General features: G+C 41.4%; 1 protein-coding gene across 1 annotated transcript in view; it reads right to left on the bottom strand.

Annotated features, from left to right (window-relative positions):
• Window positions 1-13,712, bottom strand: part of LOC308282605 (hydroxyacylglutathione hydrolase, mitochondrial-like) — a gene marked incomplete at its 3' end in the record, with an annotated part of 30,219 nt that extends 16,507 nt beyond the window's left edge. Inside the window, exons 1-9 of the mRNA XM_080722992.1 lie at window positions 13,559-13,712; window positions 11,036-11,226; window positions 9,662-9,726; window positions 8,645-8,762; window positions 7,884-7,992; window positions 5,812-5,915; window positions 3,569-3,670; window positions 3,340-3,419; window positions 1,694-1,789 (exon numbers count right to left, since the gene is read on the bottom strand). Of these exons, the coding sequence (XP_080579118.1) occupies window positions 1,694-1,789; window positions 3,340-3,419; window positions 3,569-3,670; window positions 5,812-5,915; window positions 7,884-7,992; window positions 8,645-8,762; window positions 9,662-9,726; window positions 11,036-11,226; window positions 13,559-13,634 (941 nt within the window). The 5' untranslated portion in view covers window positions 13,635-13,712. The remainder of the gene's footprint in view (window positions 1-1,693; window positions 1,790-3,339; window positions 3,420-3,568; window positions 3,671-5,811; window positions 5,916-7,883; window positions 7,993-8,644; window positions 8,763-9,661; window positions 9,727-11,035; window positions 11,227-13,558) is intronic.
• Between the last annotated feature and the right edge of the window lie 809 nt (window positions 13,713-14,521).

Here is a 14,521-nt window from a genome sequence, read left to right as displayed (position 1 = left end):
CGCCACGGTCGGGCAGAAAACCTCGTATCTCCAAGTTTCAAATGTGTAAATTCTTTCGCAAAGCAAAGCCCTGCTTCATCATACAAGGCTGTCGCACAAAAGGGGGCCCAGCACGTCCCTGGATTGAGTTCAAATAATAAGTGAAGTGAGCGTTGAAGGAAACGCACCGCTAAATAGCCTACTGAAAAGGTGCCAAATTGTAATTATTGCAAAAGGCTTCAAAACCACCATGAAATGCAACGTTAATGATTCATGTCAAAATAAAGCCTTTTCATAGGAAAGCGTTTTGTTAACTGGACGCAACAGAAAGTATGATTATATTATTATTTTTTACAGAAATTGTACATACATTTATGAAAAGGGACTCCCTTCACGAAATGTCAACCTTGATTTAAATATTTTGTACAACAAACAATATATTACATGTCGTGAATACCGGGGCTGTATTCACTCTAAAGTTGTGCATTCATGGACTTAAGACTTATTTTACCTTAAAGCGTTCAATTAGCATTCAAGTAGGCCTACCCATTAAAATGTTTTAAAATAAAAAATAAACAATGCTGATAAAAGAAGTACAGATCAAACTCGCCTTATAATCAACATTTGTTTGGATTTAGAAATATTACGCTTATAATAATAAGGGGCATATTCAGCTTAAAGCCATGGAAATTCAGTATAAAGCAATGAACTCTGATGCCATTTACACATCCTAACTGGGTCCCGTTTTTTTCCCCCATTTGGAATTCCCATACTTTTTTCAAATCCCGTCAAATAAGAACTGTGTTCCAAAAATAAACCTAATGATCTCAGGCGGTTTGATTCATGTGGATATGAAGAATTCCCTGGCGGTGAGAAAAAGTTGTTACTGACGCCAAATTAGTTACATTTTTGCCAGAAACAAGACTGTATCAAATATGAGTGACTGACTATCGTAAACCATACAGAGCCACCTCCCCGACAATTTCGCGGAGATAGCTTGTTTATGTTTGGACCACGATTCTTACACAAGACGATTCTAAGATGACCAATGTTATTCTACTTAGAGAAATGACTTCCAGGAACAAGGGGATGAACAAGTGACCTCAGGACATCGCTACTCTATTGCCAGTTTAACTTTGAAAATGGACAAGAGCTATTGTTTTCCTTTGTGTTCTATTTACCCGCATATACAATCGTAGTGGAGCAGCTACGTACCCACCCTGTGAAATCATGAGTGACCATTTAACCACATTAAAGCTGTATTATGTAACGTTGTTGTGTTTTGTCCCACCTGCATGGTAGAGTGAGTGTGTTAATGCAATAGAACTTATACAACAGGGGCGGTTGTATCTGCTCTCCCTGTTCTTCTTTCTTTTTTTCTTTTTTACACAAATCCTGACCTGAAGGTCCAATTTCTCTCCTGAGCAAGCAGTCAGGCCCTACTCTACTGACTGAGGATGGAATGGGAAAGTTACATAGTGCAGCTTTAAGCTTGGAGACCCTATTGTGTTATTATAGACAAATATCTTCCAAGATAAAAAACAAAACCTAACTAAATCAGTCAACCTTATCGAATAGCCAGAGAATTAAAATAGGGCTTAAGGGTCCATTTGTACACTGTCAAGAGACAGATTAACACTCAGGATTGTGACGGTGTAGGGTAGCATTGTAGTGCTGGGTGGTGTCACTGGGTGGTGTCACTGGGTGGTGTCACTCTTTGGGGACCTTGAAGCCGTCCTTCTCCTTCCGGAGGCTCCTCATGGTCTCAACAGGACTGCTCTGTTTCACGTGGTCCTGCACCGTCTTCTCTCTGACAGGCAACAGAAAATCAATCACAAACAAACTAGTTTAAACCCATTTAGGCCTAGAACTATTGAATGCTTTAACCAGTGAAAAATAGCAGATATACAAGCTCACAGTGCCACGCTGCGAGCTTGTAGATCTGCTATTTTTGAAAAAGTCATGAAACTAAATATTTTGAGATGGGGGTCCGTGGCCAAATACATATCATTTTGGGGGTCCTTCACATGAAAAGGTTTGAGAACCACTGACATAGTAGTCTCTCAAGAACAGACTAACTGAGCTCCAGTTAAGTGAAAAGGACCTTTTCTTTGACGATGGCTGGCCAGATTGCTGACGTAGAAACATAGGGTTTTCAAAAAAAAAAACATACGATTCAAAAGACACTTATAGAATCGTGTCAAAATTCTAATTTTCAAGATTTTTCAAAAATAGTAGATCTACAAGCTCGCAGTGAGCTCTACTATTTTTCAATAGTTAAAGCATAAAATAATGATACACAATAAAGTGTAGTTTAAAGGGTCGTCCTCCACACCAAGCACTAACTATAACTATAAACAGAATACCATACAGGTCAGCCAGGTCAATATCATTGTCTTTAACTTTATTTATGTGCCATTTTGTATTGGTGATACCACAATACCTACGACTCTGTCTCCACCTACTGGTGGATTACGGTACTGTATGTATGCACTATGCTCACCTGACCAACCTAGGTGAAGAGAGCCAGAGTCGGGTGTTAACTCATGTTTTGAATGTATTCGATTTTATGCTGTTACCCTATTTTTAGTTACTAGTTATTCTGCACCTGTTCTCAACCCTTGTGTCTGTACTTTTGTTTTATTCTTACTGAGTATCGGTCTGGATTAAAAAAATAAAAAGGTCTTTCGATCAATCTATCTATCCATCCAACTATTACATTCATCACTGTCGTCGTTTTAGTTGTGCTGTGCTGGACTCGTATACTTGAGTTGCATGGATGTTCAATATATATTTATAGTCATAGTGCTTAGTGTTACAATAAGCAGGGTTCCCACACATTTTTAACAATTAATTTCCAAAACTTTTCCAAAACCTTTCCAGAATATTTAACCCAATTTCCAGGACTATATAACAATAATTCAGCTCAACAACAGGTTGCTTACTCCTATGCGCAATGCCCAAAGACAGGTAGTGTATGCCAGTGGTTCTCAACCTTTTCAGGCCATGGCCCCCGAAATAATCATATTTTTTTAACTGGGGACCCGGCACCCTGACGAGCACTAAGAGTTGAGGAATTTTGTATAACACGGTACTATTGTGAAAATAGCAGATCTGCTATTTTCACAATTTCTGCCTCCAATATTTGACAATTTGGCCCGTGTTTAATTTGTCATTTCAGAGGTATTAACACAATCAATAACCAAAGACAATGCATAGCTTTTTTTTTCAGTACTGGAAAAATATTTTTCTAATTTCAAAATATTTCCAGGAATTTCATGACCGTGGGAACCCTGAATAAGGAAGATAGGCCTACTATGCGGTTGAACTAATAAGAATACCAAGATTTGCTGTACGTACTTTACTCTCATAAAAGGGTTAAATGCGAACTCATCTGCCAGCGTGGAGGGGATGGTAGGTTCTTCATTGCTGACTTTCTCCTAAAGGATGGACCAAAAATCAGTACTGTATGTCCAAGACAAATTTCCTTCGGGACTGAATAAAATAATCTTGAAAAACACCAATGTTCACATTTCCATAAAGCCAATGGATAACTGGCATTAATATGATGTTTTAAATAAATACATACCTTTGCCCAGGCCAGTTTCTTCTGAACCACCTCGTTGTCAGGCTCAACATGGCGAGCAAACTTCAGGTTGCTGACGGTGTATTCGTGACCGCAGAAGACACGCTGAAACAAACAAAGACATCATCGTTAATTTTAATGAAGTCAGGGCATAACATAATACAGGGTTCTCACTAGAGGATGACACGGGAGTGGATTTTCACTCCTGTCCCGTCCCACTCCCGCAGAAAAAATCCTGTCCCATCCCAATCCTGGGCCAGAGTAAAAAAATAAATCCTGTCCTGTCCCACTCTGTACAATGACTCCTGGTCCCATCCCGCTCCTGGTCAAAATCACTCCCGTTCACATCCCGCTCCCGAAAAAAATAAATAAAATAAAATCGCGCAGATGTTTTTCTATTTTGATCCATATTATATTTGATATCATATTTATTATTATATAATGTATAATTTTATAATGTTCGCAGTTCAAAGACCTCACTTTCCTGTGCAATTTATTTCTGCGATTAGATGAACTGGTCTGGGATGATTCCCGCTCCTGCCCACTCCTGTTGATTTTCATTCCTGTCCCGTCCCGATCCTGGCATTAATACAAATTTGACTCCTGTCCTGCGGGAATCCCACGGGACCCACAGGAATTCCTGTCAAATGTCATCCTCTAGTTCTCACACATCTTTGCCAAAACCTTTCCAGAATATTTAACCCGATTTCCTACATAACAATAACTCAGCTCAATAACGAGTCGCTTACTCAATGCCCAAAGACAGGTAGTGTATGCCAGTGGTTCTCAACCATTTCAGGCCGTGACCCCCGAAATAATCATAATTTGAACTGGGGACCCCGGCACCCTGACAAGCACTAAGAGTAGAGGAATTTTGTATAACACGGTTTCATTGTGAAAATAGCCGATCTACATGCTCACAACGCCTCGCAAGCATGTAGATCTGCTATTTTCACAATTTCTGCCTCTAATATTTGACAATTTGGCCAATGTTTACCGGTAGTTTGTCATTTTAGAGGTATTAACAAAATCCATAACCAAAGACAATGCATAGCTATTTTTTCCAGGACCTTCCAGGACCCTTGATCAATTCCAAAACTTTTCCAGTACTGGAAAAATATTTTTCTAATTTCAAAATATTTCCAGGAATTTCATGACCGTGGGAACCCTGCATATAGCTTGAAAGGAGTTATACATTGCAAAGACTTCAATAGGCTCTATGCACAGAAGCCATATTGGAAAGAAATCGGGCCTCTTCTTTTCTTCCTTCCTTCACAGGTGACGATAGTAATGAAGGTCCTGTTCCATTCTGACAAACAGTGCTGATATTGTGCATGTTGGCTCAATGGAAACACTGCACAACAACAAAGTGTGGTCCAGGGACCCTCATGGTTCCTTGAGGTGGTGTCTAAAAATGTCCGCTAACGTTTGTGTATATTCTGGGAGCTACGATGGTCCTTGAAATTAAAAGGTTTGAGAGCCACTGTGCTGCACTAAATGGAACAGAGCCTTAATTAGTACACCTACCAAGTTAAGGAAGTATGGCTGCGGTGCATAGAGCCTATTTAACCACATAAACCCTAAATATAGTGTTCCTATTCAGGGGCAGACATTCGGTAAAGATTGCTAGTCTCACACATTGCGGTGTGATAAATTGTAGATAAGCCATTTTCAGCTAGATATTTAGTGTAGAGGGAAAATGGGACATGAAAATCAATTCTAAGACATATGCAGCTGGAAGCCTGCATATGCCTCATCAAAGCAGCAGTGGCTCAGGGGTAGAGTGGCCACTTGGCAACACGGAAGATTCCCAGTTCGATCCCGGGATCCCCGAAGTGTCCTTGAGCAAGATGCTGAACCTCGAATTGCTCCCGGTGAGCAGGTTGGTGCCGTGCATGCCATCTGTGTATGAATGTGTGTGTGTGTGTGTGTGTGTGTGTGTGTGTGTGTGTGTGTGTGTGTGTGTGTGTGTGTGTGTGTGTGTGTGTGTGTGTGTGTGTGTGTGTGTGTGTGTGTGTGTGTGTGTGTGTGTGAGAGAATGGGTGAATGTAATGCACAATCTATGTAAAGCGCCTTGGATACAGGTGCTATGTAAATGCATACTTTACCATTATAGCATATTTAAATATCATTAAAGAATCTGCTTCTTTAACGTTACAAACCATTACTGCGTCACTCATTAATTTCTTTTTTGTATTATTAATTCTACACTATGATGTTTTCCTTTTGGTTGGTGGAATATCTACCGTTTCGGGGGGCAGAGATCCCAGGATTTCGATCAAGGCTCTGTACATCTGCTCCGCCGTTCCCTCAAAGAACTTCCCACAGCCTGCCACGAACAGCGTGTCTCCTGTACAAACACATGAGAGAACAACAACAACCATCTTGTCACAATCTACATTATTCATTCATTATTCATCATCATGGCTGCAGTAACACTTGTTATAGATGATACAACACTAAAATTGTTTCAGGCATTAACTTGCTATTGTTTGTTAAAATAAGTGTTAAATAAATATATTCCCATTGTTGCCACAGATTATTGTTATATCATTTGTTATATTACAATTATACAGCGCTGCGAGGCGTTGTGAGCTTGTAGATCAGCTATTCTTGGATAATGTTCCACACAGAATAGGGATACTGAGGTTCAAGTGGTTAGTGTTGAAAAATAAAGTTCTTATCACACAAAGATTTGGAGGACCCCCTGCTCTACTTCATGATGATTGTAAGTGAGGCCATACAGTTTACATTGATTCCCTGGGCGTGCCGAGGACAAAGAGCTTCGCTAGAAGTGGCTGAATGTTTATGGGCAGAACCCTACCATACAACATAGAACCCTACCATACAACATAAAAACAAAATAGCGTCCTGCTAGTGTTTTTGTTAAATAAACCAAATAACTACTATTTAATCACATTAACGCCACGCCACAGGACTACCGCAGGGACAAGCCTGCTCCTCTTTAGCCTGCCCTAGTCCAGGGGACAGCCATCGAGCAGGTACAGTCATATAAGTACCTGGGACTCCATCTGGATGAGAAACTGGACTGGGCTCTGAACACTGATGCCGTCTATAAAAAGACACAGAGTAGGCTGTTCTTACTAAAGGAGGCTCCGGTCTTTTGATGTGTGCAGCAGAATGCTGCACATGTTCTACCAGTCAGCTGTGGCAAGTGTCCTGTTCTACGCTGCAGTCTGCTGGGGAGGCAGCCTGATGGACAAGGATGCTAAGCGGCTGAACTGGTGAAGCTGGTGAAGAAAGCTGCTCCGTTCTGGGGGAGAGGCCGGACTCACTGGAATTGGTTGTGGAGAGATGCACAAATAACAAGAGCAGGGCCATAATGAGCAACGCTTGCCATCCTCTCCACAACATCCTACAAGGCCAGAAAAGCAGTAAGGACATGTTCCGTTCATTGCCCTGCAACAATAATCGTTATAAGAGCACTTTTATTCTCTCCGCTATTAGACTTTTTAATTCGACGGCCAGCCGCTAGACCTGGACTATTTCTTTTTTTTTTGGGGCCTATGCAAAGGACTTTAATGATCCTCTTGGTTACCTTTTAAATGCTTTTTAATGTATTTTATCAGAACTTGTGTTCCTCTCCTCTTGTTGTGATATGTTTTTAACTAACATGCCTGTATGAGCTATGGGATATCTGAATCTATCTATCTATCTTATTCTGAGCACACACATGAGCAGTAGCTTAAATGACTAACATTGATGTTATTAACGTAAGCTGAATTTAAAAGAGAACGTGTTTCACCCATCAGCTGCAGGCTACGTACAGCCCCGGGACCAAAACAAAACACACATGGCTTCCTCGAGGCTGCATGCAAACATTAAGAGTGAGTAGATAACCAGAAGTTTCCAAAACCTCCCGCACTGTTCCCTGTGGGAACAAAGTCCAATCTTTGTTATGTTAGTAAAAAAGCAGGTGAAGGAGTCATAACGTGAGCAGACAGATACCACTCTGACTCTCTGTAGAAGGAGCGTACTGGAGCAGGCACGGACTTCTAAAGCCTTTTTATTAATACAGGGTGCAGGCAAGAGTGACAACATTTCGATGTCAATACATCTTCGTCAGGTCACCACTCTGACTCTCCTCCCGTCCAGCGTACTGAGCCTAGCAGCAGCAACAGCACTGAGGGACTGTTGACTTGAAACCGCAGTCATTTATTTGGTTTTAAACAAAGCATTTTAAACCAAATAACAATACAGGTCAGTTCAGATTCAGCCAATAACAACACAGGTGAGTCCAGATTGAGCCAATGAGAACACAGCTCAGTCCAGATTGAGCCAACCTGGTCAGAGGTACCTGTGAAGACGGCCGGAGGCTCCGTGCTCTGGTCTTTGGTCACGTAGTAGCAGATGTGACCCGTGGTGTGACACGGAGTGAACAGACACTTGACGTTGAGGGAGCCGATCTACGCCAGAAACAGAAAACAAACATATCAGTGAAATCCATCCAAATCTACTGTAGCAAATCGCAGCAGAAAGCTTTTGGTGTTCCTTTTATCAATAGCGCCCTACTTGATCATATACTACAGCGTCACACAAAAGCATCAAAACTGGCTGATCCACAAGCTTGAAACATGACACGAACACCGCAAAGCGACCCATTTTCAGCTTGTAGATCTGCTACTTTTGAATTTGAATCCTGTAGTATTGGACATAATGAGGTTTCTACCCGACAGAGACCAAATGCTCTTTGCAAACATGTTTGGATACCAGTTGATAACTGCATAATAACACAGTGAAGGTGTTGCAGTGGGTGACTAGAACAAGTACACTAGTACAGTAACACACTTTGAAGGTGTTGCAGTGGGTGACTAGAACAAGTACACTAGTACAGTAACACACTTTGAAGGTGTTGCAGTGGGTGACTAGAACAAGTACACTAGTACAGTAACACACTTTGAAGGTGTTGCAGTGGGTGACTAGAACAAGTACACTAGTACAGTAACACACTTTGAAGGTGTTGCAGTGGGTGACTAGAACAAGTACACTAGTACAGTAACACACTCTGAAGGTGTTGCAGTGAGTGACTAGAACAAGTACACTAGTACAGTAACACACTTTGAAGGTGTTGGAGTGAGTGACTTTCTTGGTGATGGCATCCACTCTGTCGTCTCCTCCGATGACCTTCAGGCCCGGGATCAATCTCAGCATCTTCTCATTTCCACCTGCATGATCCCTGCACACAACAATCAACAAACACATCCGTCTAAATGAGTGAGTTCTCATCAACTACAATAAAAATGGTAATTCGTATTTGGCACACAGGCAGTCAGTCAGTATACAACAGTAAAACATACATAAAATAAACCATGCATTAAAACTATATAAAATGCATCCCATGACATAGCAACATAGAGACAGTGCAGTGATCAAGGTATGTGGGGGGTTGGAGCTATTCAAATATTTCCTTATTTAAAATCTCCACTGCAGTTGGCACAAATGATGTCTTATAGCCCTTCTTCTTGCTAGTTTTGTTCTAAGCCTCCAGCCCGATGGTAACAGCTCAAATGACTGAGTCAGAAATAAGAAATGACAAGGATAAAGATGCACTGTGGTGAAGAAAAAAAGAGTTGAGGCGGAAGGCAAAGCTCTCTGTCTACCGAGCAATCATCGTTCCTACTCTCGCCTATGGTCATGAAGTGTGGGTCATGACCGAAAGTATAAGGTCGCGGGTGCAATCGTCCGAAATGGGTTTCCTCAGACGGGTGGCTGGTATTTCCCTTAGAGAGGTTCAGTCACCCGAGAGAGACTTGGAGTAGAACCGCTGCTCCTACACTTGGAAAGGAGTCAGCTTAGGTGGTTCGGGCATCTAGTACGGATGCCCCCCGAGCGCCTTCCTAGGAAGGTCCTCGATGCACGTCCCACTGGGAGGAGACCCCGTGGCAGACCAAAGACCAGATGGAAGGATTATATCTCCAAACTGGCCTGGGAACACCTTGGTATACTCCCTGAGGGGGTGGAGGAAGTTGCTCGGGATAAGGAAATCTGGAAGTCTCAGTTGGAACTGTTACCCACGCGACCCGATTCCGGATAAGCGGTTGAAGATGGATGGATGGAAGATGATAAAAGTCTCACCAGTGATGGTGAGTGGTGAGGACCGTTGTGAGTCTTACGCCATGTTTTCTGACTGCCTCCACAACCTGTGAATGAAGAGCACAACCGACTAGTTAAAACATTATAATAAAAATCAGGAATGACAAAAATGTATTTCCATTGCGGTCCTATAAGACTGATCTTAAACATGAAATGGAAGCCAACAGACTTGATATGTTGTTGCTTTTGGGCTTTCTAGGCTAGCCGTAGTTTGACCCTATTAGAGCGGCAAGATCTATTGGACAACATCTATTGACTACACAAGATGTACTTCTGTTTTCATGAAAGATGTTGAGACCAGTCCACACCAATGCAACTAGTCGTCGCAACTTACAAACAGTTGACATTGCAACCGTCTGGACTGACCACCATGCATTTTGAGATTGTAGATCTGCTATTTCCACTATCTTTCTTTGAAAATATATGAAAATGTTTAACATGGAAATGATTAGGCGATTATGTAATAGTTGTGACAGGCTTATAATAGCAAGAACAGTAATACAATATACACAAGATAATAAGAATAGGCACTGGACTGTCATTAAATACAATTAATTCGAAATAAGATAACAGTTCCTCTACACCAGGCAAGGGTATTCAACAGGCAGTCTGGGACCCACAGGGGGTCCTCAGAGTTACTATAAGGGGCTGCCAAACCTTTGTGTCGTATAAACTTTATTTTTTACATTAGATATTTCAACCCTAGCATCCCTATTCTGAGTAGTAGCCGAAAATAACAAGCTCAATCTACAAGCAAGAGGTGAGCATGTAGATCGGCTATTTTCAGCAAAGAGGCTCCGGTATTTTAAATGTGAATGAATGAATCCAACACAACCCAGGGGTTGATACTAACATTTTCCCGACTGCCCGTGGCAAGTAAATAAAACCTTCGGGCAAGTGGAGTTTGCTTTCAGGTAGCCTGACGGGCAAGTGCATTCGGTCTAAAATATTATTGGCCGTTATGGTAAAATGCTATCTTTTTAAAATGCTATCTTTTTACAACCAGCAGCCACACTCGTTCAGGTTTTTCAAAGTAACTGTCACCACTCTGCAGTTATCGATTGGATTTAACATAATCTTTTTCTACAATTGCACATTTTAACAATCATATAATGGAAAATTTACTTTTCGGGCAAGTGGGCATCACCTTTGGGCAAGTACAACATGGCCTGTACTTGCCCGACAGGCAAGTGGCTCTGAAACCTTAGCGTAAACTACACAACACTGATGATAGTGCTGTCTAGGAAGCCATCTATGAAATGTTTGACCACTATTTTTTAACTGCAACACCATTTTATACATTATGTATATGTAGTGGAAGACCCCTTGGAAGACCCCTGCACTTCTTCTACCCACCTTCACTGGCTCCACAGGGTCGACCACGGCAGCCTCCTTGGAGTCCGTGTCGATCAGAAGGTACATGTAGTTGTCACTGAGCGCCGGCAGGAGTTCTATCTTCATGTCGGCCTGTTCCACCAGAAGACTCTTCCTCAGCGGCGGGGTGTGAAGGAGAGCGGCGGCGGCGGAGGCTTGGAGCTTTGCAGGAGCTGCACAGCGGGAAATAACACAACGTTTGACAAGGATACGACTGTTATTAGTGAAGTGAAACTATGCCTCCACACACAGCTACTGTATGAGGTACCCACAGTATACTGTATGGGATGGACAAGATCTAACAACAACACGGAAATGAAGGCAAGGCAATATGTGTCAAGAATTAGTCACACTATTGACTCACTCCACCTATGAGGCAACTAATGCCATGTCTGCTTACTATTAGTGACTTTGGGCTTGCTTCTGCTTTGGTAGTGTTTTAAAGTAGAGCTGCTTATTTGATTATTGTTTAAACCCCTTCTCAAACATTTTCATGTCAAGGACCGCCAAAATTATTTGTTTGCAGAGCTCGATCTGAAATTATTTCGTGCCAGGGACCCCTGTAGTACTAGTACCGTACCACATTTTGGACTTTTTTGCCCCCTCCCAAGATGTTTTTGAAAATAGCAGATCTGCAAGCTCAAAAGTGCAAAGCATTGTGAGCTTGTAGATCAGCCTTTTTCAAATAGCCGTAACACCTATAGCCCTGTACTCCCTGTATTTCAAGGCTTTAACCCTTATAAATGGCAGGGGTCTGCAACCTTTTTGACCCATAAAAAAACAACGATTAGAACTTTATAACTATTATCTTTCACATCAGGATGTAATGATCATTATTAGACTATAAAAGCAATAACCCATCCATCTCCCAGACTCCCTCCCCAGTCAGAGTTAGTGGTTTGAATGAATGTAGAACTATGGGCAGGATGTCATTACAGTATAGATGTGAGGGACTTTATTTAACTGACTAAACCTTTTAAAAGAATATTTAATTTTAAAATAATAATCCTCTCTCTCACACTTAAAGCAGTGTGGCAGTGATCAGCCTCCCCTATGCCACTGTTGGCCACTGTGTGCCTAAGTTTGCCTATGCCTGCTATATGGCTTCGACTCTTCCCGGAATGGATAAGGGAGATAATACTAGGAACTAGGTTATGAGTTACCAGATAGTGTTTGTTACGTATCTCAACAAAGGCTGAGTTCATTTTTAGCCAACAGTATAAGGGTAGAATGTATCTATGCTGACAAAAGCTACATCAATCATACTACATGTTCAGTCAGTGGCACCTGAACGAACAAGACATTTGCACATTTCTTTTTGAGTGCAGTTGTTTGTCCATCATCACAATGTAAAGACCATAATCTCCATCCATGTGTGTCGCTTTTATTCAATCACTCAATGTCATATAGCATGTCCTCAACAACATTAATAACAACCACAGTAGATTGATTCAATGCAGTGTCTAGTTTTACTAAGTTGACTGTCTTTACTTATTTTTGAAAGAATTGAATACATTTAGGGACCACAATGGAAACTAAGGGGACTTTTTATTTACCATCATTGTGTAATCGATCAATCAAGCAATGCAAACCTTCTTAGTGTACAGTAGCTCAGTTATTCTCTTTTCCTTTTCTTCTTTTTTTTCTCCCCCCTTTATGAAGATCGAGTAATAGTAGATAAAGACGCATCTTTAAAGTAGCTTATTATTGTCCAAAACATACCGGTAATTACAGTTATACAGTATGGTTACTGTCAGTGTCAGGCCAGGGAGAATATGATGCAACATGCATGACTGTCACCATCATCATCATCATGTGTGTGTAATGTAGTGTTGTTCACTTGACAGCCCTGAAACATGACGGTCATATAGCCTACATGACCGTCATGTTTCCCCCTGAACCTCGCGACCAGCGAGGTTTTCATAGCGCAACGGTTTGAGCTACAAACGTCAGATTTCAAAAATAAACTGCTTACCCAAGTCTCCTTTTACTCAGACATGATGCCGTTCAACCAGAATTACATGCCGCTCCCGGGTTGTTTAATAAAACGTATTTGTTATCCTGTTGTCCCTTGTATTTCCCCCTCTAGTGGAGAGTCGTTCGCTCACTGTAGTGAACGGAGATGATGCGATGACGAGACTCGCCACTAGAGGGGGAAATTCAGGAAATACAAGGCTAAAAATACTTTTTATTAAACAATCCGGGAGCGGCGTGTCACTTTGGTTGAACGGCATCATGTCTGAGTAAAAGGAGACATGGGTAAGCACTTTATTTTTTATATCTGACGTTTGTAGCTCAACCCGTTGCGCTATGAAAACCTCACTGGTTGCGAGGTTGAGGGGGAAACATGACCGTCATGTATTCAGGGCTATTCACTTGACAGCTGTTTTAGCAAGACATTTATGGACGATATTAAGCACCTGTTTCGAATGATATCCATGCTCTACATGTCAGACATGTGAATGTAATGAAGTTAACCTGTAATACAGTAAGTGTTTACATTACCTAGTTTATAAGTGGCAGCGGTTCCCAGCACGCCCAGAGCGCACGCACCCGCCAGCAGGGCCCTGTGGAACACCATCTGATGTGTTGTGTTTGTGTTGTTGTTGTAGAACAACCAGAACCGTTCGGTTCCTTCCGCCTCCTGTCACCTCTGACCCGCCGCTCTCAGCCAATCACACGCGAGGGGAGGGGAACGTAGGCTAGTGGTTGTCAACCTGTGGGGCGGGGACCATAGATATCTATGGCGGGGACCTCCAGGGTGGTTGCCACGTGGTTTTGAGTTGGTCCCCAGAATAAGATGACAGTGGAAATACCTTTTTAATAGCTCAAGAAAGAAAGAAAATAGATATAAGACCATTACAGCGTCAAAAGTAATCAACAGATAGCTTACAAAATTAAAAAATATATATATTGTAGATTATGGCTTAACGTTGATCACATAAGATAAAATATCATTATGTTTTAATGTTTAATGTCATACATATGTATATGCAGTTATTGTGGCTACTTGGCTACTTGTTTATCGTCATTAATTTTGTTCCACAAAATGACAAGTGTCAAAATGGCAGTATAATGGAAACAAAATAGGCAATAAATAACTTAGAAATTAGCATAATTGTTTATACTGTACAAAAACATCTTACATTAATTCATATAAATTGACTTTGAATGTCTCCTGGAATTAAAAACACAGGACCTGAATGGAAATAAGCCATAGTCCTTTTTGGGGGGTTATAGACCAATAGCATCCTTTTGGTATAAATCTGTACCTCTGCACTTTTGTCTTGCAAACTGTTAATAAAGTATTCATTCAATCAATCAAAGCATTATCATCTACACACTACAGGAATCTACAACAAATGCCCTTATGGACTATGAACTATTCCAGCATTTCAGTTACTAGCATTTTGATGACTGATTGCGGTTTTAGTGATTACAACATTTCATTGACTGGTTCCTGTAAGC

This window comes from Nannobrachium achirus (genome assembly GCF_963921795.1).
Source record: "Nannobrachium achirus genome assembly, chromosome: 4".
Lineage (NCBI taxonomy): Eukaryota > Metazoa > Chordata > Actinopteri > Myctophiformes > Myctophidae > Nannobrachium > Nannobrachium achirus.
The sequence above is the reverse complement of the archived record's forward strand: the minus strand, read 5'-3'. Positions and strand labels throughout refer to the sequence as shown.